This window comes from Myotis lucifugus, unplaced genomic scaffold (assembly GCF_000147115.1).
Source record: "Myotis lucifugus unplaced genomic scaffold, Myoluc2.0 scaffold_18, whole genome shotgun sequence".
Lineage (NCBI taxonomy): Eukaryota > Metazoa > Chordata > Mammalia > Chiroptera > Vespertilionidae > Myotis > Myotis lucifugus.
Genome location: NW_005871066.1, coordinates 2,131,860 through 2,157,073, shown reverse-complemented (window position 1 = coordinate 2,157,073; position 25,214 = coordinate 2,131,860). Strand labels below are relative to the sequence as shown.

At 50.6% G+C, this 25,214-nt stretch overlaps 1 protein-coding gene across 1 annotated transcript in view; it reads right to left on the bottom strand.

The window, feature by feature from the left end:
- Window positions 1-25,214, bottom strand: part of AOAH (acyloxyacyl hydrolase) — a 98,069-nt gene that overhangs the window by 4,584 nt on the left and 68,271 nt on the right. The window contains exons 13-20 of the mRNA XM_023751032.1: window positions 24,113-24,195; window positions 17,659-17,695; window positions 16,926-17,000; window positions 12,854-13,026; window positions 11,323-11,381; window positions 11,187-11,246; window positions 9,065-9,161; window positions 3,551-3,627 (exon numbers count right to left, since the gene is read on the bottom strand). Coding sequence (XP_023606800.1) covers window positions 3,551-3,627; window positions 9,065-9,161; window positions 11,187-11,246; window positions 11,323-11,381; window positions 12,854-13,026; window positions 16,926-17,000; window positions 17,659-17,695; window positions 24,113-24,195 — 661 coding nt within the window. The remainder of the gene's footprint in view (window positions 1-3,550; window positions 3,628-9,064; window positions 9,162-11,186; window positions 11,247-11,322; window positions 11,382-12,853; window positions 13,027-16,925; window positions 17,001-17,658; window positions 17,696-24,112; window positions 24,196-25,214) is intronic.

Genomic DNA, 25,214 nt, shown 5'->3' with positions numbered 1-25,214 from the left:
GATCAGTGATTCTCTCTCATTATTGATGTTTCTCCTTATCTCTCCCTTCCTCTCTGAAATCAATAAAAATGTTTTAAAAAGATGGGAAAATGTGGACACCCATAGCTGCCTGTCATCTAGCACCGCCTCTGCTGGAGGGAGGGAGGGAGCATGCAGGGGGTTCCGGAGCCTCCTCCTCAAGGCTCCCGCTCGCTTCTGTGTCTTTCCCCGAGCTCAGCGCTGTGTGTTACCTGCTGAAAGGGCATCCCGCGTGCACTTCCTGGGGCTCCGTAAGCCCAACACGTGCCACACTCCTCCCCAACGCACCACGTCCCTGTGCTCTTCACCTCAGTGGCAACGGATCATCTCTCCAACTTCCCAGGAAGTGCCTGCTTCGCATCTCTCCCCTCTACCCCCACATCCAAGGAGTGACGGTGCCCTGTTGATTGAGCTGTCTGCGTCTCTCCAATGCAAACATTCCTTCCCCTCCACTACCTTTGTTCAGGCTCTCTCTCTCTCTCTCTCTCTCTCTCTCTCTCTCTCTCTCTCTTCCTCTCTCTCACATAGTTTCCTTCCCTGTGGACTGGCCCCCACTAAACCATTTTCCACGCCGCTACCACAGGTATCTTTTTGTTGTTGTTGTTGTTGTTAATCCTCAACTGAGAATATTTTTCCATTGATTTTTAGGGAGAGTGGAAGAGAGGGGGAAAAAGAGAGAAACACCGATGTGAGAGAAACACATCGATTGGCTGCCTCCTGTCCACGCCCCGACCAGGGCCCAGGCTGGGGAGGAGCCTGCAACCAAGATATGTGCCCTTGACCAGAATCGAACCCAGGAACCCTTGGTCTGCAGGCGGACACGCTATCCACTGAGCCAGACCTGGTAGGGCCAGGTATCTTTCTTGCTTAAAACCTTCAGTGGCTCTCAGCTCTCCACAGGAGGACGGCCAAAGCCCATCCAGAACTTAGGTGGCTTGGGCCCTGGATGCTTCTCCTATTCCTCCCCCCCAACCCTGGGGCCGTGTTCCAGCAGCACCAACGCTCTTTCACCGCCTCCCACGTGCCACACTCTCGTTCACATCCAGGTCTCTGCCGAGCAAAGCCACGGAGATCACCCCTCCCCTCTGTCCTTCCCTGCCTTGTTCGCGGTCCCTCTGACGCCCCTCCGTGCCTACCATCCACCACGATGCCACACGGTGTCTGCGGTGCACAGCGGAGGCATTTTCCACTTCATGTGTCATTATCTACTTCCTTGTCACCCTGTCACTCTACATTAGGACCTCCCCAAGCGGCAGGGGCGGCTTCTGGTTCGCTCTCGGATTCTCACAGCGTTGGATGTCGGGTCGGCACTCGCACATTTTTAGATGACAAGTTGCAATCTGGACTGTGCAGCTTAATATACACGATTGATAGGCAGGCTTCGGGCACTGCTGTCCACGGGCGCCCGGCGTAGTGGGGCTGCCCACTGGTGTCCGCTCCCCACCCACCGCCAGCATGTGCGCAGATCTCCCGGTTAACAAGATGATGGCACACGCCAGGTTTCAGCTTTGACTCTGTTTTCAATAATCGGTTGCAGGCAAAGCCGTCCGAGTGTAAGATAAGGTCCCATGCGACAGGCCTTGAGCCCTAATGTTCGAGGGACAGCATGGCTTTTGTAATGGATCAGACAGATTCGTCCCAAGGGATAAAACAAAGCTGTCTTCAACCCTCTTCTATTTAGTTTGCTCTTTTTAATTTAATGATTCTTTTTTAAAAAATATATTTGTATTGATTTCAGAGAAGAAGGGAAAGGGAGATAGAAACATCCATGATGAGAGAGAATCATTTATGAGCTGCCTCGTGCACGCCCCCTACTGGGGATAGAGCCCGTAACCGGGGCATGTGCCCTGACCAGGCAGGAATTGAACCATGACCTCCTGGTTCATAGGTCGATGCTCAGCCACTGAGCCACACTGGCCGGGCTAGTTTGTTCTTAACTAACTCCCTCTCTGACCATTTCTTCATATCCCTTCTCTCTATCAAATCAGAAGAGTGGAAGGTACAATGCTATGATGCACAAAGAATGACAAGCACTACTACCTAAATATTGCTGGACAGAAGGTCTCCACATTATTCCAAAACCAAAGACAACTTTTTTTTTTTTTTTTTTTGGAAAGGGGCAGACTCTATATCTAACCAGCTTCTAACTCAAAATTCTCTTGGGTCACAAGATCCACAGGAACGTTAGATGTTCCTGAAGATGCTTTGGATTTATTATTTGTGATAGTGAGATGGGCATTGATTACTCACTGTAAATTTACCACTTGTGGGACTCCACTGTGCACACATCTGTGGATGGAGGGGCACTCTCCTTTTTCTGTTAGCCCTGCCGTGGGTTCCTCCCAGAGCCTGGGCAAGGTGAGCTACGCTCCACTCACACTCCTGAGGGGATACCCAGCCCTCGCCGTGGCCTGGCTGACCATCAAGTCACGGCCACAGGAGAGGACACCAAAAGCGCTTCTCAGGTGGACCCTGATCACTGCCACCCCATCCTCACGTAGGCTGAGTCAGAAAGGCTAGTGTGGTGGAGGACTCTCAGCTTTCACAATTTTGAAAGTGGCAGAGCGACTTCCCTACCACTTCTTTTATCCTTATCCTATATAATAAAAGGCTAATATGCAAATTGTCCCCTCAACCCACCGGGAGTTCAACCGGGAGTTCGACCAGGGGGTGGAGCCAGCCAACTGCCCACAGCCCCTCCCCCTGTGGGCTGCAGCCCCTCCCCTCAGCCGGCCCCGCCCCTGATTGATGCCCCCTCAACCCAATCGGGCCAAAGTCATGCACCGGGCCTCTAGTTTTTAAATAAAGAAGCATCATGAGTCAGTCCAGATGAGGGACAGATAAACATGGAGCTTCCTGGGTTGAAGCCAGGATGATGAACGGGGTGGGGGCAGGAAGGGACAGAGTGCTGCCCTCCTGCTCCCCCTGCTTTCCTCTCACAGTGTTCTTTCTAGAAAGATCCACAGAAGAGCTTTCTCACAGGTCTCACTTTCAGGAATCCTTGGGATCTGTGTGTGTACCTGACCTGTGTTATGTTATGGAGGCCACGACTCTGCCCCTCTCTGCACTGACCCCAGGAAAGCACAGAGCGAGGTTATAGGCATCTCTCAGAACTTCCCCCACACGTTACATGAGTGCGAACTGTAGACATTTAGTCAAGAGGCCGGGTATCATTTCCACCTTGTTTTCCCTTTACTTTTATTGACTCTTCTATCTAACCCAGTGGTTGGCAAACCGCGGCTCGCGAGCCATATGCGACTCTTTGGCCCCTTGAGTGTGGCTCTTCCACAAAATGTGGCTCTTCCACAAAATACCGACTTCTGAGCATGGGCCACGAAGTTTCAGTCGCACTGTACGTGCGCGCCCGCACGTGGTATTTTGTGGAAGAGCCACACTCAAGGGGCCAAAGAGCTGCATGTGGCTCGCGAGCCGCAGTTTGCCAACCACTGATCTAACCCATGTGTGGAATGCATAATTATATTAAAAAATAACCTAACAGGTAATTGTCAACAACCATGGTATGACGGCTCACCTCATTGGGGTGGAATCCATCGACGGGTTCGAGGAGCTGCCAGGGCTGCCCGCCTCTCTTCTGCCACTTCTTTATGACTGCAGGGCACACACACAGCCAGAGGGTTAGAGCAGGGACTGTCGCCAGAGCTGCCCGCTGCCTCCCGAGCCGGGCTCACCACCCCGGCTGCCCATGAGACGTTATCTCGTGTTGGGGGAACTTTCTGAACAGAGATGATCTCCCCACTGTGTGGTTGTTGTTTTCCTAACTCGGGAGGAACACGTGTGCGAGTGGATGTGGTTGTGTGGCGGGGACAGGTGAGCTCTGGAATATTCAGCACCCATTCCAGTCCATCTCGTTTCCCAGTGGCCAGTGGGGCAGCATCGCAGAGGCAGGAGGGGGAGCACACGTGTGTTAACATCGCCTTTCACGGCTGCCATTTCCACACCTGCCTGCCTGTGGCAACCCGTCATCATCAAACATCCTACAGGGCGTCGGAAATATGATTACGTACATCATGCTGATTATCTCAACATCACAACCCGAGTGATGAAAAGCAATACAGCCGTCCTTCACCAGGGGTGACAGGCCAGGCGTGTCTGTTGCTCGAGGCAACAGTATGTGAACCCTACACGGTAGTAGCCTCTGAGAACGCCTGAGGGAAACTCACATCCTTAGAGAGCCTCCCAGGAGAAAAGCCTGGAATCTGCTGCCCCAGAGTGGCCCGGGTGCTCACTTCCCGACATCCAGAGAGGGGCGCAGGCATAGCTAAGGTTCCTCCAGTTCTTCCCTCTTCAGCCCGCAGAAAACTCAAGGGCAGGGACCCGTGCCCTCTTTGTTTCTCCCCGTCTCTTTTTTTAAAAATGTTTTTTTTAAAATTGATATTTAGAGAGAGAAGAAGGGTGAGGGAGAGAGAGAGAAACATCAATGATGAGAGAGAATCATTGATCGGCTGCTTCCTGTACACCCCCTACTGGTGATCGAGCCCGCAACCCAGGCATGTGCCCTGGCTGGGAATCAAACTGTGACCTCCTGGTTCATAGGTCAAGGCTCAACCACTGAGCCACACCTGCCAGGCCTTCTTTGTTCTGCATGACCCATCATGAATGACCTCTTGGGATGTGTCACATGATGTATTTTCTTTACCTGGGAAGTCAAAGAGACTCGGCTAATGACCTGCTGTTCAGAGCAGCAATAGACGTCCTGGGCGGAGATTCATAGACCACGTGTGGCTCTTTAATGGCCAGTAACACTCTCGGGTATTTAAGAAGGGAAATCCACATGCTGGTCTGCACCATGAGGTCATTGGTTGTTTTTGTAGGTACATGGCAGGATCTGAGACACGGGTGCGCTCCAGAGGCATTGCCATGGAAGCGGAGGGTAGCGGGCAGTGTGTTCCAGCGGTCAGTGTGGAAATGGCTTTGTCAGCCCAGTGGCACTTTCCTTCCTCTGTGGGGAGGTGTGGCGCAGACGAGGATAAGGCCCTTGCCCGCTCAGATGCCCTTTCCCAAAGGGGGGAAATCGCTGTCTCTGTGTGGCTCATGGCCAGTTGGGGGGGGTGGTGAGTCAGCGAGAGACAGAGAGCCTCTGGAGACAACAACCATCTTTCAGGGCCGGCGGGGGGTCCCAGTGGAGAGCAGATCGCTCTTGTGCCCACCCTCAGGGGGCAGGCCCTCAACTGAGATTTGCTTTGTCGAAGGGTGTGAAATGGTGAATTTCACATTAAAAAAGAGGCTATCGATGATGCCACAGTTCAAATGCAGCACAGAAAGGAGAGATTTTCGGGGGACTGTGAAGACTGCAGGTTTGATAAGTGGGTCTTCATTTCTCATGAAAGGAGACCACAGTGATAGATGCATTTCTACCGCAGCTTCCCTAAGGAACTCAGCGTGGTCCACAGGTGTGATTAGTGATGGAGCTGAGTTGGACATGAAAAGAGAATAGCCTGGCTGGTGTGGCTCAGTGGTTGAGTGTCGACCTATGAACCAGGAGGTCACAGTTCGATTCCCGGTCAGGGCATATGCCCGTGTTTCGGGCTCAATCCCCAGTGGGGGCGTGCAGGAGGCAGCCGATCAATCAGTGATTCTCATCATTGATGTGTCTATCTTTCTCTCTCCCTCTCTTCCTCTCTGAAATCAATAATGAAAGAAATATATTAAAAAAATAAAGAAAGAGAATAAACATTTGTTCTCCAGGTCTCATGAGCCCTGGGAGATGGTAGCAGGGGCTTCACATGCAGAGGTGACCGTGGCAGGTGGTGGGGAGGGGATGTCCCTATTCCTTTGTTGAGTCCCTACTCTGTTGCAAGGTGCCTCCATCCTTACATGAGCCCTGCTTGCCGTTATTGCCACGTTGCTCAGAAGGAAACAAAAGCTGTGTGTAGCCGTAACCGGTTTGGCTCAGTGGATAGAGCGTTGGCCTGCGAACTGAAAGGTCCCAGGTTTGATTCCGGTCGGGGGCATGTACCTTGGTTGCAGGCACATCCCCAGTGGGGGTGTGCAGGAGGCAGCTGATCGATGTTTCTCTCTCATCGATGTTTCTAACTCTCTATCTCTCTCCCTTCCTCTCTGTAAAAAAATCAATAAAATATATTTTTTAAAAAAAAGCTGTGTGGCTATTTCATGTGCTCGAGGTTGGTTACTCTGGGTCTGAGTCGGGACAGGCACACAGTTCTATCCAGTTGTAAATTCTGGCCTTTTCCTGGAAGGGCGCATGCACACCCACGGGGTAGACCAGATTGCCAGGCGGTGAGCCGCCGGGTGTGGGGAGTTCCCCACAGAGACGGGTCTAGGAGCGATGGTCTCTCTGCCTGCTCTGTAAAATGCTAAGCTTTCAAGGTCAAAATTCCCTTTGCAGTAGCGGAACTTGGGGCGTAAGTCAAGTTCTCGATACAGTTCCTGGAAACTAGATAAACTTCCAGCTCTTTCAGGCAGACACTGGGCGCCTGGATGTTAAATGTGAGGTGCTGCATTGGCTGATCCCAGGGTGGATCCCAGCACCAGTCCCTCTGCCTCCACTCTCCCTCCTACCGCGTCCGTCTGTCCTCCCCAGGGCAGTGTGCATGGACTTCACATGGAGAAGGCGAGGGAGGCCCTGTACCCAAGGGATCGTCCTATTTGTTTTTGTCAGGAAATTACAAAACCTCAGGAAGGTCCTTGAACTGCCTATGAGGATTGCTAAGCCTGAGAGACAGAGGGAGGCTTCTCAGCGAAGTGTCGAGTGCCATGTGGAGAATGTTCAGGTCTAACTGGACTTTTTTTTGTTGTTGCTTTGTTACTGCATTTATTGCTGTTCTGAGGATAAGAATGGGCTGATGACCTCTCCTGGCAAGCATCAAGGTCATCAATGGAATGCTGGCCAGCACTGGGCCAAGGGTCAAGGTCTTCTGGCTAGACCAGCCGTGGGCAAACTACGGCCCGTGGGCCGGATCCGGCCCGTTTGAAATGAATAAAACTAAAAAAAAAAAAAAAGACCGTACCCTTTTATGTAATGATGTTTACTTTGAATTTATATTAGTTCACACAAACACTCCATCCATGCTTTTGTTCCCGCCCTCCGGTCCAGTTTAAGAACCCATTGTGGCCCTCGAGTCAAAAAGTTTGCCCACCCCTGGGCTAGACCCTTTGTGAAGATAAGGACTGTTCTGTTTTGTTGAGGGCTATATCCTCAGCACCTTCACAGCACATGGTAGCACGTAGCAAAAACCTGATGCCTAACTGACTAACAATCTTAACCTGGCAGCATTGTAGAGCATCATTTATTAAATTTTAATGTGCATGGGATTGTCTGTGGACTGTTATGAAATGCAGATTCCTAGGCCCCAGTGAGAAGTGGGGCTGGGGTTCTGCATTTATAAGTAGCCCCCAGGTGGAGTGGGTGCTGCTCGCCCTACACCACGCGCTGGGTAGCAAGGGCGTGATGGCAATGGTACTCCTTCCTGGGGACCGGCAGTGTCCCAGGCACGGCATCGAGGGGGGTCACATGTTCCTGTAACCATGGCCGAGATGTGTCCCACAGATATGACTGCCCCCTTTTCAGGTCTGGGCCGGAGCATTCAGAAATGTGCGGGGACCTGCCTGTAATCCCAAAGGTAACAAAGCACAGAGCTGGGGGCTCCCTCGGAAAGTGAGGACGTTCCCTGTGCATGTTAGACGTTATTATATTTTAAATAACTTCATCTATGTTCAAGGTTGACGATGATCAGAGATCCCTGGGCGGTATATTTGTTTACAGCAGGAATTCATTAATGAGTCGTTAGCTCTGCATTCTAATGCGAGGCTATCCATCAAAATGTCTCTCCTCATGAGAGAAATCGGTCTCACCCAGGCAGGAAATCTAGTTAAGGGCGATCAGTCTTGTTGAGAAGATGTTCAGAGTTGAAGTACTAGACTCTGCAATGCAGCCGTGTCAGCTAATGTAATCTGCGATGATTCACACAGGCCATCTGCTTCCCCCTGGCTGCTCGGGCTGGGAGGGCGGGTGGGGAGACAGAGATGATAACCTCTGAGGAGAAATGGTCCGTCCTGTGCATGCATGGCAAAGCTTTTCATTAGCGCCACCCCAGAGGTCAGTCCATCAACAGGAGGCGTGTCTCTTGTACAACAATTGCTTAGCAATAAACACGAGACTGGAAGGATTAAAGCCAATCAAAAACCATTTTTTTCCGCCAGGCTGGCATGGCTCAGTGGTTGAGTGTTGACCTATGAACCAGGAGGTCATGGGTTCAATTCCCTGTCAGGGCACATGCCTGGGTTGCAGGCTCGGTCCCCAATGGGGCAATGTGCATGATTCTCTCTCATCATTGATGTTTCTCTCTCTCTCTCTCTCTCTCTCTCTCTCTCTCTCTCTCTCTCTCCCCCTTCCTCTCTGAAATCAATAAAAATATGTTTAAAAATAATAATAATTTTCAGAGGAGAAATGGTAGCTCTGGGACCATGCCTACTGCCGTGGCCACGCCTCAGTGGCCCCTGTGTCTGGACAGAACGGCAGCAGAGAAATACTAATGTTCTTTCCAGGAAGCTGAGACCCGGGCTGTCCATCCTGCCACAGGCAAATCTGAGGTCATCCCATAGAGACTTGGATTCATTTCTTTTTGTGCAGGGCCTGGGAATTTGCATTGTGAGTAAGTAGGCAATTCAGTGCTCACTGTGAGAGGCACCGCCTTAGCCCTCATCCCCATCACAGTCATCTGTAGCCCACTGGTAAGCAGATGCTGCGATACTGGCCAGAACAGAAGTGATTCCATCGACCTGCTGGCCCCCTGCCGAAGCGTTTTCCACCTGGTCGCTGGCTCTGTTGTTTGAGGGTTTCTGAGATGACGGTGAAATCAGGCGTGATGCTGAGCTGCCCCTTCCCTGGCAGAGGGCCACACTCTGCCTTATTTCAGCGCTGGAGCTATTAGTGTGTGAGGATGTCAGGGGAGACCCCGTCCAACCTGCTGCCTGCGGGTTTATACCTGCCCGGGGCAGGCTCTCCCTAGCTCTTGTCTGTGTCAGTGAAGATAAGGTGTCATCACCTTAGCCAAGCAACACTTACTTTCTTGGAAGTCAAAATCCACGTAGTAAAGACGGAAACTGGTAAATTTCTGGCTGGTGGCAATCTTCTTCAGTGTATTGGAGAGTTGTGCTGCTCTCTGAGTGCAAGAGAAACGGGAGAGCTCCATAAAACCTAGGCCTTGATTGGAGTGAGCGGGTGATTTAGGCAGAACAAAGAAATGAATGTTCCCCTCCCCCCCGCCCCCCAGCTGTCCTCACAGAGCCACTCAGCAGCTCTGTACCGTGAGTTCTCTCCTGCCCACGGCCAACGCGCATGCAAATGGTTAAACTTCATTAGGAACCAAATCGGCGCAAATGAAAGCAGTAAGATACCACTCTCCCCGATGGGATCGGCGAGGGGAAGGTAACAGTCGTGATAATGGAGACGAGCGCCCGGGGATCGGAGACCCAGAATGCCAGTCTGTTTAACCTTTCTGAGAGCAGCTCAGCAAGACGGCTCACCTCCTCAAACACAGCTCGCTCTTAGACCCAGGCATTTTTCTAGAAATTTGTCTTAAGGAAATAGACATGGCACACAAAGACACACACACACACACACACACACACACACACACGTCCATCCCAATGCTGTTGATCACAGTGAACAATTGGAAACCTCTATGGCCTGTAGGCCCAGCTCCAAGGGATGAAATAAATCACAGTACATTCCTATGTTGCACTCTAAAATGATCGCAAGGTCAGGATGTGGAGGGATAACGGATGAACGTCAGACGGCATACAACACGTGTGTATTCTGACACTGTGTAGGCCAGTGATGGCGAACCTTTTGAGCTCGGCGTGTCAGCATTTTGAAAAACCCTAACTTAACTCTGGTGCCGTGTCACATATAGAAATTTTTTGATCTTTGCAACCATAGTAAAACAAAGACTTATATTTTTGATATTTATTTTATATATTTAAATGCCATTTAACAAAGAAAAATCAACCAAAAAAAACGAGTTCACGTGTCAGAGGTTCGCCATCACTGGTGTAGGCACAACCCCAACACCTATGAAGGTGATACTGGAAAGACAAGCACACATTCTAGCTTTGGGTGGTGGGATTTGGGGTGAACTTTGCTACTGTTCTTGGTGCTTATCTTAACATTCTCCAAGGTCTTTAAAAATGGAAGTATAGCCAAAACCGGTTTGGCTCAGTGGATAGAGCGTCGGCCTGCAGACTGAAGGGTCCCAGGTTTGATTTCGGTCAGGGGCATGTACCTTGGTTGCGGGCACATCCCTAGTAGGAGGTGTGCAGGAGGCAGCTGATCGATGTTTCTCTCTCATCGATGTTTCTAACTCTCTATCTCTCTCCCTTCCTCTCTGTAAAAAAATCAATAAAATATATTTAAAAAAAAATGGAAGTATATTTGTACAAGGAATTCAATGAGTTTCTTACAAGGAAGAGGCTCATTTTCTGCGGAAGAGCTGCGTGGGCCCCGGGCTCCTGCAGAGAGGAGGGGAAGGCTCTGGGGCGCCGGTCCTCCCTGAACTTGGGGGGACTCAGACCAGGGCCTCACCTCACTCACTTCTCTCCGCCTCTACAAACACGCCTACTACGGGCTCTCAAAGGTGCGTGTGTGTGTGTGTGTGTGTGTGTGTGTGTGTGTGTACATGCATATGTACACACTTGGAGTGCGGGAAACGAGTTAAGTCGGCTCGCGTGAATTGCGCGTACTCCGCGGGAGCCGTCTTTAACTCGGTTCATATAGATTTGCGGTGGAGTGCGGGAAACGTGTAAACTCGGGCCGATTGTAACTGCGTATTACCAAATATTTGTTTGTAATCCACCCTTTTGGTGGATGGAACAAAACCAAAAGACAGAGCCATCTTATATTTTGGCGGGAAATTCACCCGCACTCCAAGTGTACATAGGAGAGAGACAGTCACACATATACAGTGACTGACAGACACGGTAAGAGTGACAGACCCAGAGGAGGCAGAAGGGCAGAGGCAGGGCACCCCACATTCCCTGGCCCCGTCAAGCCCCCCAGAAGTTCGATGTTTCTGTTCTCCAGCTTGGGGGCCAGCACGCTGCCCAAACCCCATCCCCAGTGCAAACACTGCAGCAAACGCAGAGCAAGAATGACCCAACATGCCGCCGAGGGCCTGCGCCAGGCCTACCTGCGAGGTGAGCGTCCGGAGGGTCTCGTTGGCCGTCATCCAGCCGTGGCAGGGGCTGACCTGGGGGCGGGAGGACTGTGATTACTGGGAGCACAGACGGTGAGGGCGGGGCCTCGGGCCAGGCAGGCCAGCTCACCTGAAGGCAGCTCAGGAAGGCGTACAACTGCCCGTAGGTCACGTCCCCGTTCAGCTGGCCTGGAAAAGAGTGAGCCCAGATGTGGCAGCCAATGGGACACTTAGAGTGGCCCTGCCCCCCCCGCAGAAGGCTGGCACGCCCATGGACCTGCCCTGATGTACGGTTGGCATGGCTCTGAGGAACGCCCCTGCTTCCTTTCTTTCGGGACGCCCTACATTCAGAGCCAGAGTGGGGAGGGGCTAAGGAGTTTGCTTCCTCCGTGAGCTGTTGGCACAGCAGAGTGGGCCCGAGGGGCCTGGCCGCATCTGGACGCAGGTGGAGGGACGCCAGGGCCCTGGAGGGACCAGAGCATCACCAACAATGGACTTGGTCCCGCATGGCTTTCTCCTGGCAATGAAGTGCCAAGTCCCCAGGGGGCACGGGAGCTCTCGGGGGGCAGTTGACAAACCCTCCTGAACAAGTTCATGAAACCCCAGGTCTGACCAGTGACCCCTGGTGAGGGTGGGCAGGGCAGTGCACGTGTCTGAAGGCTGCCATGCGCCACCCTGCGTGGGGGGCTGAAGGCCTCCCCAAGTGCATGGGCAGCCACGGAAGGGGGAGGCAGCCACCACATCCCTGCACGGCCCAGCAAGCTTATCTGAGCCCCGAAGCGTAGATATGCTCCACACTGATTATTTGGTGCAAATTAGAGAGGCACCAAGAGTGAAGATGACAGACGGTGCGGGAGGTCACCTGTAAAGGTCAGCTGCGGGGGCAGAATCGTGGGGGCTGTTTCTTCTCCCACGTCTCCCCTCCCCCCTTACAGCATCCCCGCCCCTGAGGCACCCCCACTTCCGAGCTGTGGCTCAGACACAGAACCCCTGTCCCCCCCACCCCCACCACTCTCAAGGGCAATGGCTGGTGTCTTACTCATTAGCACTCTCTCACGCTCCAAAAAGTAAAGAGAAACAAGAGGCCCTATCTGGGAGCGAAGAGAGAGATTGAAGGTGACGGAACGGCCTTATTTCTCACTTGCGCCTCACATCAGTTAGGCTGAACGATAGATTCAATTTTCTTGTCAGAGAGGAGGAACATTATCTCTCTGCCACAGATGGTGAGAGTGTGGAAGCCAGAACCAGCCCTCCCAGGGCTGCGGGCGACGGAATGCCATCTGGCCACCAGGGGGCACTCCCCACCGAGATTCTGAGAAATCCTCCCTCTGACTCGGGCTTTCTGTCTCTTGTTTGGGCTTCATCAGCTCCTTTTTAGATCTCACCTTCAGTGAAAGGAGTTTCCTGACTGAAACGCTTACCTTTCGATTTGTCCTAATTCTTCGTCCACTACTCCTGCCCCTTCCGGCTTTGGACCTGGTTCTGCCCACTGTTGGATCCTGACCTCTAGACCCTGCAGCTGGGGGTGCTTCCCTGCATCCGTGCTGATGCATGCACTGCGGTGGCATGTTAGGTGTGTTCCTACGTGATGTGAACTATCTGCATTGGAACTGTGTGTACACTGACATTGTTAAAGCGTAACAGGATCTTCAGAACAATACCGAGAGGATGGTATCTGCTGTGCAAATGATCCCAGAGGAAGGTCCCGTCCGGCAAGCCGTACAGAATCACGTGGCTGCCCTTCGGCAGGCGGGCGTTCAGGTACTGCAGGGTCTCCATGACCTTGGAATAGAATTGCTCAGGAGTGGTCATTTTTGGGACTGGGTCACTCCCCCTGTTGGTTAAAAGGAACAGGAAAGATCTTACCAGATTACCAGCACAGATGCATACACGTTCCAAATACCCGCCCCCTGAAGGCCACCCCATGAGGCGGTTACTGGTGCTATTTGCAAAACGTTTCTGGCTTCCCAATTCCCGCGCGGTTGGGTTGGCCATGTCGCTGGTTTGGTATCTGAGTTGTGAGGAGAGACGTATGTCATGGTTGGTGGTATGAGAGCCTCTAAAAGCTCCATTCCTTTGCCATGGGTCTTGGCAATGTTCTAGAAGCAGTGACTTCACCCATCTGAGTCCTGGAACAGAGTCATGCGATGATTCTTGACAGACATGTAGTGTGAATGGCATGTGAATGTTTGTTGCTTTATACTCCTAAGATTTTAGGGGCTGTTTGTTCCTGCAGCATAGCCTCACCTATCCTAACTGATACACACAGTTCGTGGAATAAAAGGAGTCCGGGATTGATTATGATTTGCTTGACATTTCAAGGTCTGCAACTTGGTCTCTAAAACTTCCCACCTGCATTGCCGGTAGGGAAACAGAATGTGTGTCCACAATATCTCTTTCCAGTTGAACTCTCATGACTTTCCTGATAGGCTGCTCTTTCAGGCGACCCCCCTGCCCCGCTGCCCGCCCAAGGGCATTCCATGTCACATCTCTGCCTTCCTCTTCACAGCAGTGCCTGTGCTCTATAGAGATTATTGGAAATTTTAAATTGTATTTTTTTCTTCTTGCTTCATAAGCGTTAGTGGAAATAGAAAAAGGGAGTTTTGGAACGTAGTTATCAGAGCGCTGACCTAAAATGAAAGACTTTAAGACAAAGAAGGACACAGTAAACTGAAAGTAACAAAATTGTAGCTTCAGACATTTTTTGAATTTAAGCTTGTTGACTTACTTTCATTTGGTTTAGGAAAAAAAACAGAAATAAGGAGTTTGTGAATGTATTCTAGAAATATATCATGGAAAGTTATATTTAAATTCATTTCTTTTTTCCAAGTTAGGTTTGGAAGGCAAAGTGTAAATAAGGACGCTAGAATACTTTTTGGCTTGAAGATATAAACTGTTCGTCTTTTTGCACAGCTGACTTTCCAGCATATTCTGTAGCTTTCGTGGGGTGGGCAGTGACTGGAAAAGCCCGGGAAGCTGGGCTAGCCGAGGCCACCTTGAGCAGCGTCACCATGAGACACGTAGGTTGCTCTGCGGAACGTTGTTTCTTGAGTTCCGGACAGGAAAAGCCACCTTCCAATCGTGACCTTCATGCACGTAGCAAGTGTTTACGAAGTGGCTGCGTGAGTTTAGAGCAGTGGTTCTCAACCTTCCCAATGCCGCGACCCTTTAATACAGCTCCTCATGTTGTGGTGGCCCCCAACCATAAAATTATTTTCATTGCTACTTTATAACTGTAATGTTGCTACTGTTATGAATTGTAATGTAAATATCTGATATGCAGGATGTATTCTCATTGTTACAAATGGAACATAATTAAAGCATAGTGATTCATCACAAAAACAATATGTAATTATATGTTTTTTTTCCGATGGTCTTAGGCGACCCCTGTGAAAGGGTCGTTCGACCCCCAAAGGGGTCGCGACCCACAGGTTGAGAACCGCTGGTTTAGAGGTTGAGAAAGAAGCACCGGACTTAGGAGCTTTAATGAGCTCACTTGGCTCCCTGGTTATCTGGTCCACCTTGACGGCCAGGCAGATGGGGAGGTGTCGCTGCCATCTGTCTTCATGTTTCTAACCCTCCACAGGACGCTGCAAAGTGGGCACCGTGGGGACCTCCCAGCGGCCAGCCCCGCTCTTTCTCCCATGCTGGCTGCTTCTCTGCCCAGATCCCGGCGGGGGGTTGGGGGGGGGTTGGCGGCTGGCACGGGTCCCAGCTCATGGCCGCCTGCCCTGCCCCCTGGCTCTTTGGAAAAGGAAAATCATTTGTAGTGAGCAGGTTCGGCTGAACAAGGGACGTTTCGGGGGTCTGGGCGCTTGGAGTCCATGCCTCCTCCTGCAGGCGTCCTTCACGCCGTGTAACTCGTCCGCTCCGTGCCCTCCAGGGAGCATGATCCGGAGGCTGGGAGGTGCGGACTGGTCTGACCACCCGTTTGCTGTTTTGTGATGGGGCTGGAGGCTGAAGCTCCACGCTTCTCCTTCTACAAGCCGCCTGAGGTCCTGGCCTGTGGCCTGTTTGCCGCTGGACCCAGCGCCCGGCACATCGCAGGTGCTCGCTACATACTTCTGGAAGCGAATGCCTAAGAGAAAGCAAGTAAGGCACGTGTGGCCGGTGGAAAGGGCAGGGAACTTCGTCAGAGCACCGGTGGGCTCTCAGCTTGGCTGCTCAGTGCTCCATGGAGGATAACCTTTCGGAACCTCAGTTTCCTCATCTGTGAAATGGGGACGATCATACTTGCCTCTTAGGGCTGCTGTGTGGTGAGATGATGTAGCAGGTGGCGTGGCTCTGGGCTCATGGAAGGTTTTGGGGTTCTTTGCTATTTAGTGGAGAGTCCCAGGTGGTTTGTCAAGGGTTGAGACCTGGGTCCCCAGCATTTGGCAGACGTGGGGTTCTGGGAGAGTGGTAAACCAGCTTGGGGCGGGGGCAAGGCAGGGTCTGGCACAGGAGCATTCTGGATCCCAGCGTGGCATCTCCTGCCCTGATTCACTCCATGGGTGAGGTCTACACCGTCCTCACTGGGAGAGGTCTAGGCTCTCACGGAGGTGTCCACGAGGGCAAACACACTGGGATGACATTGAACGTGAAGTTCAGGAAAGCGAAGGTGGGGCAGTGGGCAGGAATCCCTGTTTCTAGCACCACCTAGAGGGGAGTCTGGCGCTGGCCTTAATTAATTAGGCAAATCATGTGACCTGGGCTTTATTTTTCTGTTTTCTAAAATGGAGGGTGGATGGCTACTGGGGAGTTGTTCCAGATCTGGTGTCACCTTTTTCTTTCTGGCCACGACCACAGGACAGATGGCATTCACATATGCAGCATATCCTCAGGGGGACACACAGATTTTGAGAAATCTTCCAAAATGTTGTGGGGGAACGAAGGCAGTCAACATTGTGAAATCACTGCTGAGATCAGCAGGTGAGCAAAGCTGCTTTCTCCCGTGGGCCATGGCGGGAATAGGATTGGCTGGAACTGTGCGTAGTCTACGCAAGCGCGTTGCCCATGGTGTCTCTGCCACATGAGTCGGCGTCTGAGGATGTGAGTGAAGAAGCTGTTCTTATGGGGTGGCTGTGATCCTGCCTTATTTTCTGGAGGAAGTCTTGGTTCTCAATCTCGGATTGTTGGCCACTAGGAGCCTATTTCTTGCGACACAACTCAGGACTGATCGTGACACACACATTTGTTGTGAATCAGAGCAAAGGATGAATGGGTCAGATGTTTGTAGAAAGGGTCTCTTGGCTTTCCAGGCTGGTTCTGTTGATTCCACGTGTGCCTAGGACTTGTGAAGACAGAGAAATTTGATCCGACAGCAGGCTGCTATCATGGAGTGGAAAAAAGGGGGAACCCAGAGGCAAAAAATTCTCAAAACCTTCTTTGCACCTGGCTGGTGCCGCTCAGTGGTTGAGTGTCAACCTACAAACCAGGGCTTGAACTCAAGTCTGACTAATCCCAACATCTTGATTTTAAGGCTATTCAAATAACCTGAATATTTGTTCAATATCACTGCCCTAGCTGGTTTGGCTCAGTGGTTGAGTGTCAACCTATGAACTAGGAGGTCAGGGTTTGATTCCTAGTCAGGGCACATGCTTGGGTTGCAGACTCGATCCCCAGTGTGAGGTGTGCAGGAGGCAGCCAATCAATGATTCTCTCTCATCATGGATGTTTCTATCTCTCTCTCCCTCTCTGTAATCAATAAAAATAGATTAAAAAACCCAAAAACTTTCTTTGGTAGTAACTCACCCGTTGCAGACGTCGTTCCCAATCATGGCGTATATGACGACGGCTGGGTGGTCCAACAGTGGGTTCCTAGACAAACTGGAAGCTGAATGTCAAACACGCGGAAACCCTGCTCTGTAACCGAGGTCACAGGCTGGGCCTGTGGAAGAGTCTGTGTGGCCACCCTCTGGGGAACTTCGCTATTTTTCTTTCATTTAGTATCACCATCCCCATCTCCCCCTTTCTTCTCTATAATCTTTAATCTTCCATTAGGGAAAGACCACATCAATGTGTGGAGTGGAGTGGAGTGAAGTCTCCAGCAGGGGACACGCTACCATCTTCTTAGCATCATTCACAGCCTTTGTGGTCAGTAGTCACAGATGAGTTACCGGGGTTACTATGTCCAGATCCCTGAGACATCCGTGGGCCCAAAGTTTCCATTCTGGGCACCCAGGGCCCCGATTCTGAATGTTAAGCCCCAAATGAGCACAAAATTGTGTTCTCCTTCGTAAACAGGAATATGAAATACTTTTTGTCTATTTGGCCAGATCTAAGCTTGTATGTATTCTTATGATCTGTCTCTAAGGACATATGGAAATGGACACGTCCAACGCTCACTGGCCCGGGAAGGGGTAATAATCTCCCAGGGTTTGCAGAGTGACCAGCTGGTGCCCAGGGCACGTGATGGGTAACAACAGAGCTCTCGTTCATTTTTCAAAATGAGAAGCTCAATTTAAAAACAACTTCTTCCACATACCTTTCTAGGAATCTCTCCAGGTTTTGGGAAGATGCGCCTGAATAAGAAAATAGTTAAAGTTAGGGAGCTCAGTTCAACACTGTCAGGATGAGAGTGTGATTGTCTGAGGTCACGGGAGAAGCATCAGAAAACAGTCAGGTCGTCCACACCGTGACGAGTTCCCCTTGGGACTCCTCTTAATAGCTTTCATGTTTCTATTGACAGAACCCCAAATCCTCTCCAGACATTTCCTAGCGTGAATGAGTGAACTTGCTAGTGGGTGTAAGGATATCTATCACCAGAGAGAAACTACCCCAAAGATTCAGGAATGAGCTGAGGGAGGAGAGGAACCGTAGGAAGGATTCTTTGAGAACTACCCATCTCCCCAGAGAGCCCTGTGAAGAGCCAGCTGGCATTTCTGCTCACTCCTGAGGCCCCCCCTGCTGGCGGGGCTGTGCAAGGTTCAGATTGTAGAGCTGACATATTTCAACTCCTGTAATGACATGCACGACCACCCTCCCCCCACATCCCTGTTACGCCCTGTAACGTATCTCTTATAGGAAAGTCGTGGTTATTGGGTTCTCATACTATTTCAGACACGCTGTTAAGCGCTGTATTTATTAGTTCATTTCGGCCTTAGCACACCTGTGTGAGGCGGGCACGCTAGGAGCCCATTTTGTAGATGAGAACACTGAGGCTCACTTAAGCGACTTGCCCAAAGCCACACAGCGATGAAGCTGGAGAACCGCAATCCAAACCCCGCCCCTTCTGCCGCAATGCTGAGCGCTGGCTCCTGAGTGGCATTGCTTCTCTAGGCTGGGGGGCTAGAAAGAGTGAACCCAAGGAGGGAATTGACAGAGAAGTTGGACATGGCCTTTATCCCTGGGCAGTAGCGTCTCTGGGGTAGACACACAACTGAGAACTGGTGTGAGGTTTAACGCAAATCTCACCCCAGTGCTTGGAAAGAGGGAAACCCAGTGTGACTCGAGCCTGTCTCTGCTCAGAGAAGGTGCCACGCTGAGTCCTAAACGTAGAGACTCGGAGTGTTTCTGGGTGTGAGGTTGCTCCCTGTTGTCCTCACGAGTGAAGAGACGGAGGGCGGCCCCTGCGGGCTGGCATGGCACCCACCATGGCTCACTCATCTGCTCAGCTGGCCCTGCAGTCCCATGATCTCAACTTCCCACTTTTAGTAAGATTACACATCAAGAGGTGTTTCATTCTCACTCTTTGATTTGTGTGCTAATGAGACACGAAAACTAATGAAAGCTCACGGCACGAGTGGGAAACATTAAAGGACCAGGTCAGGCCAATAATCTTCCTCATTATCGGGAGGACGGCTGGGATTTGAGGTGCGGTCACCCGCGGAGCTTGAGGGGACGGAAATGAAAACCTGCCGTGGCGGCCTCGGGGCCAGCCTCTCCCCGTGCCCGCACCACCTGTTCCTCTGCCGCTCAGACAGGATGGCCAGCCCAGGGCACCTGTCACCATGGATTTAAAAACAGTAGTCACAGCCCTGGCTGGTGTGGCTCAGTGGTTGGGATGTCGGCCCACGCATCGAAGGGTCACGGGTTTGATTCTTGGTCAAGGGCATGTACCTGGGTTGCAGGTTCTATCCCTGGCCCTGGTTGGGGTGTGTGTAGGAGGCAACCAATCAATATGACACATCAATGTTTTCCTGCCCTCCCTCCCTTCCACTCTCTCTAAAAATCAATGGAAAGATATCCTCAGGTGAGGATTAACAACAACAAAAAACCAGCAGTCACAAACATCCACTCAGGGGAGAGGACTTGCCTACTTGTCTTTACCCAGTGTTTTTGTGGTGTGTTTATTTCTGGTGGGTCTTTATAATGCAAGCACCGAATTTTCTTTGCGCCAAAGTTGTTGCATCTTTCAGGATTTCCATCTCCTCTTGCAAAGCTCAGTTGTTGAGATCATGTCATTAGTTCATGTAATTCTCACCTCCCTTTCTCCTCTCTGTTCCCCTTTCCTGCGGTGCTGCTATCCCTTTGCCCGTCAACATATCTATCTGCTCCCATCTCTACAGTCTCCCTCCTGCTGCCGACTGTGCTGTGGCTGCTGCTACCGTTACAGAGAAGACTTCCGGAAGCAGCTGGGCCGAGGTGCAAGCAGGAGAGAGCCCCAGCCTGCGGAGGTGGGAAAGCAAAGCGAGCATTTGAAGAACTGGCACTACCCTCAAGAGGCTCATTCTCTGGTCTCTACAATGGAATAGATTGACTATGAAACAGGGGCACAGTGGTCCAATGGGGAATTACCTGTCCATAATTAGAGAAAGAAGAGGGACCTTATTGGCCACTAAAGTCTGGATTCTGCTTCATCCTGTCCCTTTTAAATAAGGAATAGTGTGTCCTAGCTGGTTTGGCTCAGTGGATAGAGTGTCGGACTGAAGGGTCCCTGGTTCAATTCAGGTCAAGGGTACATGCCCGGGGTTGCGGGCTTGATCTCCAGTAGGGGGTGTGCAGGAGGCAGCCAATCAATGATTCTCTCTCATCATTGATGTTTCTATCCCTCTCTCCCTCTCCTGTCCTCTCTCTGAAATCAATAAAAACATATATTTTTAAAAATGAAAATGTGTGTGTGCCCTAACTGGTTTGGCTCAGTGGATAGAGTGTTGGCCTGCGGACTGAAAGGTCCCAGGTTTGATTCCGGTCAAGGGCATGTACCTTGGTTGCAGGTACATCCCCAGTGGGAGGTGTGCAGGAGGCAGCTGATCGATGTTTCTCTCTCATTGATGTTTCTAACTCTCTATTCCTCTCCCTTCCTCTCTGTAAAAAAATCAATAAAATATATATTTTTAAAAAAAAGAAAATGTGGTGTCATGCATTGACCTCAAATCCAATACTGTTACTTAACTCTGATTAGATTTAAATTAATGCAGATTTTGCTCATTTTTTCAGCATTTCTGAAGCATTTTGAAGAGCATGATTGATAGAATCAAGTTAAAGAATTAGCCATGAGAAACTTGAATTCCGTCCTTTCTCTAAAAGTGTTTGCTTGCAAAAAGCAGACACATTCAGACTAATATATTGACCATGAGCTCAAAATAGTGGGCCCTTAATAATTGTTTGTTGTGACACTTTCTGATGATGTTTCCACTACTGCAAATGCTTTCAAATTCGTAAGCGCGGCTCTGAATTTATGTGACAAAGCAGATAAGTGATTGTCCCAAACATTCATTTCTAAAATAATGTAATAGCTTCCCAGTGTCACTCTCATCGACCTCCTACTCCTAAAACTCGACGTAGCTTCGCAAGCATCCTTCGGCCACGCCGGGCTTCTCTTCCCAGAGGTGGTTTTGCCCCGGGAGCCTCTATGCCCTGAGCCACCATCTCCCTGGGCTTTCTGGACTCCTGTGTTTCTCCTGCAGGGCTCTCTGCGCACATGTGCCTCCCTGTGATGTTTCCCGCCCCTTCTCCAGGCAGAGGTGCGCGTTTCTCACTTCCAGAGGCTCCCGCCTGCCTGGTTAGTGTCAGGGCCGCCTCCCACCCACCCACCGGCCGCTTTGGTGCCCTGGAAGCTGTAAGAACCCCCTGCTTTGCTGGTTGTAAGGACTGAGCAGGAGCCTTGCTGTGCCTGAGCCCCGGCCAGAGAACTGGCGCCCAGATGAAAGGCGACTTCGACATCTGACATTTTTAAATGCTCTCTAACCACCGGCAGCGGTTCCTGGTAGAGATACCTACAGACATTGTTGGGATCTTGTGCCTAAACATCAAGACTAAAATAAGCTGTCTCTTCACTTCTGACTGCATGATTTTCCAGAAACACTTTCATATTCCACTCAACTCTTCCTTCCCTCCCGCCTTTCTCGCTGGTAATGAAAACTAAGTATAGCCATAAAGACGCAGGCTACAGAGAGCCGACTCTCCCTATAGCCACGGAAAGCCTTGGGGAGTAATGGAAACGCTTGGCGCGGGGATGAAAGAAAGAACATCCATAGTGAGGAGGAGCCCCGAAACCAGGCCGAGGGGCTGGGGAAGAAACCCGAGCGTTAAATAATGAGTAACTCGGAGAAACTGGAAAAAAAAAGTCCTCTTAGAATTACATCCGTACAGCGATAATCAAGTAGCACCGCAAGGAAGTGACACTAGACAGCGTCTCCTCTCTGCACCTTGAAGGACTGCAAATACGAAGAAAGGAAACAATCTCTCCTGACCTCCGGGATCTGTTCATCAGCAGGAGCCTGATGGGAGCCACGGGTTGGGATCACGTGTGGACACGCGTGTGTTTTCCCGACTAGGCTCTCTGCCCACTCCTTCCCCCTTCCTTTCCACAATCTGCACCGTCAAGGAGGCTGTGAAGGTGGCGGACCACGGAGGGAGAAGGCCCGCTGGGGTGTGCCGTGTGCTCTCTGCGGTCTTACCCCGCTGTTTGGGTTTCACTAAGGAGCGCTGTGCTCAGGGTGAGGGGGTGGGCGGGATGGGGGGGTCTGGGGGAGAGCAAGGCTGTGTCCTGGGCACACGGAGCCTGCGTCTGGGTAGAACCTACTGCTCTTTTTTGTCCTTAACTCGATTCCATCAGCTATGGGCTTAGCAGGCCCTTTACTGTTCCTAGACTCAGTTTCTGTCTATTTTTTGGGTTTTTTTTGTTTTGTTATTTGATGTAGAAAAATAAAATATTTGGGAAATAGAAAAATAAAAAAAAACAATCACCCATAATTTATGAAACACAACAATTTTGGTGTATTTTCTATCTATCTGTGTCCAGCTGTTTTTCTCTTTCATTTAAAACAATGCAGTAGAAAATAAATATTCAATCCAGTTTTCCATCCTGGTTTTTCTTTTGGCAGTGTTATGTCTTTCTAAACAAAAACACGTGAACTTTCAAGCATCCTTTTGCAGGGCTGCGTAATATCGCACACGGGCGTGTGTTCGTTGTTTTTACGGTCTCCATGGGCAGGGGCCTTGGGCGGCATTGGGACGGTTTAAAAAGCAAAAGAGAAAATGCAGCAAGAGGCCGACAGTCGCTGTGCCTGTGACGACTCACACAGACTGGCTGTGGGCTGTGTTCACACCCGGAGAGGCGAGGCCCATCGCTCGGCAGCCGGACTCCCCAATCAGAGACCGCTGCTGGGGTCTGAGTGCAGGGAGACAGCCTGGTGACACACCCCAGCTCTCGCCCCTTGCTCTCTCTGTGTTCTGGGACAGGGCTCTTGGTCCCCCAGGGCCTCTGTGTCCTCAATGGTAACAGTGTGGAGGTCATTATACTCCCTCAATTCTGAGAAATAGATCTTATCACACTGACTACTGGGTTGAGTGCTGCCTGCCAGGTGTGCACTGTAGTTCTCCCTCCCTCGCCACTCCCCAGAGCTATTCCAGTCAGCGGTTGTCCTCATCCTGAAGAAATCGAACAATCCTTGCCTTATCGCTTGTCGAAAGGATTAGCTGAAATATTATACAGAGAGTGTTCTTAGCACTTGGCAAGAGAGCAATAACGATCAGTTATCATTTCATTAGTGGTAATGCTACGACGTGGTTCTTGGAATAGAACACTTATTCCATGTAGAATATGTAAGAAAGTATTTGTAGGTCATGTATTCCATTAGACGTTGTGCTGCTTGGAACATTCCTTACCACTGTTGTTACTTAGAGACGGCACAGGGATGGTAAGTAGGTTCCCCTTCATGTGCCAAGTCTGCTCTGCGGATGAGGATGGTCAGAGCTGCGCGCCGTGAGAGCTGTGAGGCGGGATCTGGGTGGAGCCCACCAGAGAGCCACGGTTGACGAGTAACATCTTCCCTGGGCACTGGGTCTGCCGTCTCTGCATCCTGGTGTCACCAGACATTCCTTGGCAACTCCTTCGGCTCTGGCCAGGCCACGGCTTATCAGTGAGGAGTTTCACCGAGCCTTGTGGCAGTGGACTGACCTGGGGCTGAGGCGGGAGGCGAGGACCACACAGGGGGAAGCCGTCCATCTACGGATGTGCTGGGACACAGGGGGAGCTGGTGGAGACTGTGATCCCCCCATCGTTCTGAGGACACGTTCCTTTGCTTAATGGCTTTGGGAGTTTCAACCATAAACACTAAGCTGTTTTTCATCAAACTCCCACCCAGTTAAAAGGTGGGAGCCTTTGTACCAGAGGGGAGGGCAGAGTCTTTGCAACGACCTTGACTGTGCTTAGTTCTTGTCCTGCTGATGCTCAGTGAGGTCTTGCCTCCTGAGCCTCAGACGCCCTGCACCCGGGCCTCTCTGGAGCGTTGCTGTTGGGTGACTGTCTGTCCATTCGTCTGTCTTGATTGCATCTTGTTTTGTTTGGTATCTGTCTGCCCCTTCGTCTAGATCTTAACTGCATCTTGTTCCTTTCACTGCAGGGAAAAGGCTCTAAGCCCCGGGCCCCTCTATCAGAAAGGGAGATGTTCGTTTCATCCCGTGGCCTTGTCACTAATTCTCAGCTTTTGGTGCTTGTGAAATAAAATCCGTCAGTCAGGGCACACAGGTGAAGGCCGAGTGTGGCCACCTACCGTTTTTTGAAATATTCTGGTAGTCCCGGTGATTGCAGCGGTTCCTTTTCCGTAAGTGAAGGTAGATAGAGTTTTCTTTAATTCTGAAACAAACACATACATGCATCTTAATGCTGGGACATTCACATGATCAAGTACAAACACACACGTTTTTATTATGAGTTTTTAAAATGGGGTGAGAATGAACTCAGACAATCACATCTCTGTCGCTGTGTTTTTCTCTAAACTGTCACTGCCTAAGTTGTCACAGGAAACAGCCCTATAAACAATTGCACAGATGTGGAAAGATCAAACTTTTTTTCTTACGGAGACCTTTGTAACCTTTTTACCCAAAGCTGCTCTAAGTCTCTCGAACAATTGGTTGTCTTTATCATCTCTGCGCTTTAAACTTGGCCACGTTCCCTTCCTTCTCTCAGTTGCTATGAAGCTGTGGCAGACACTCTTGTCTTTCAGATACATGTCTCCCCTTTGTCCATTTTCACAGACATTTTAGTAGGACACAGGTCTGCCCAGAACGATGGCTGCTTTCCCAGCTGCCCTTGCAACTTGGTGTGGCCACTTCACTAAGTTCTGGGCAATGAGGTGGAAGTAGAAATGTTTAGCAGCAGTTTCTGGGGATACTAGTATTTCTTAGGACACAATTGGCAGGTTCTTTGCTCTTTCTTTGTCCTGTTTAGTCATTCTGCTGCACAGAATAGGAATGCTGCTATTTTAGGCTGTAGGGGTAAATTCTACCCTGGGAAGGTAGGGGGTGAGCTGGAAGGACCCTGGACCCCAAGGAGCAGTGAACTTGAGCTCCCATACCTGACCTGGATTGCACATCCCCGAACTTTCATGTTTGAGAGAAATAAACTCATGTATTATCTTATTTGAACCGCCCTATGTTGAGTCGCTCTGTTACCTGTAGCTGAATCTAAAACCAATGGACACAGAGTTTAGAGACAAATGTGTGACCAGCATCAGGCTATAATTACACCTATTTTAAATCATTTTCTTGGTTCCTCTTTGTCCCATCTTTGATTTTTCTATGTTCTTTTGCCACGTTTTAGTTTAATTTAAATGCAATTTAATGTTATATTCTCTATAGTGTAATAGGCTTCCT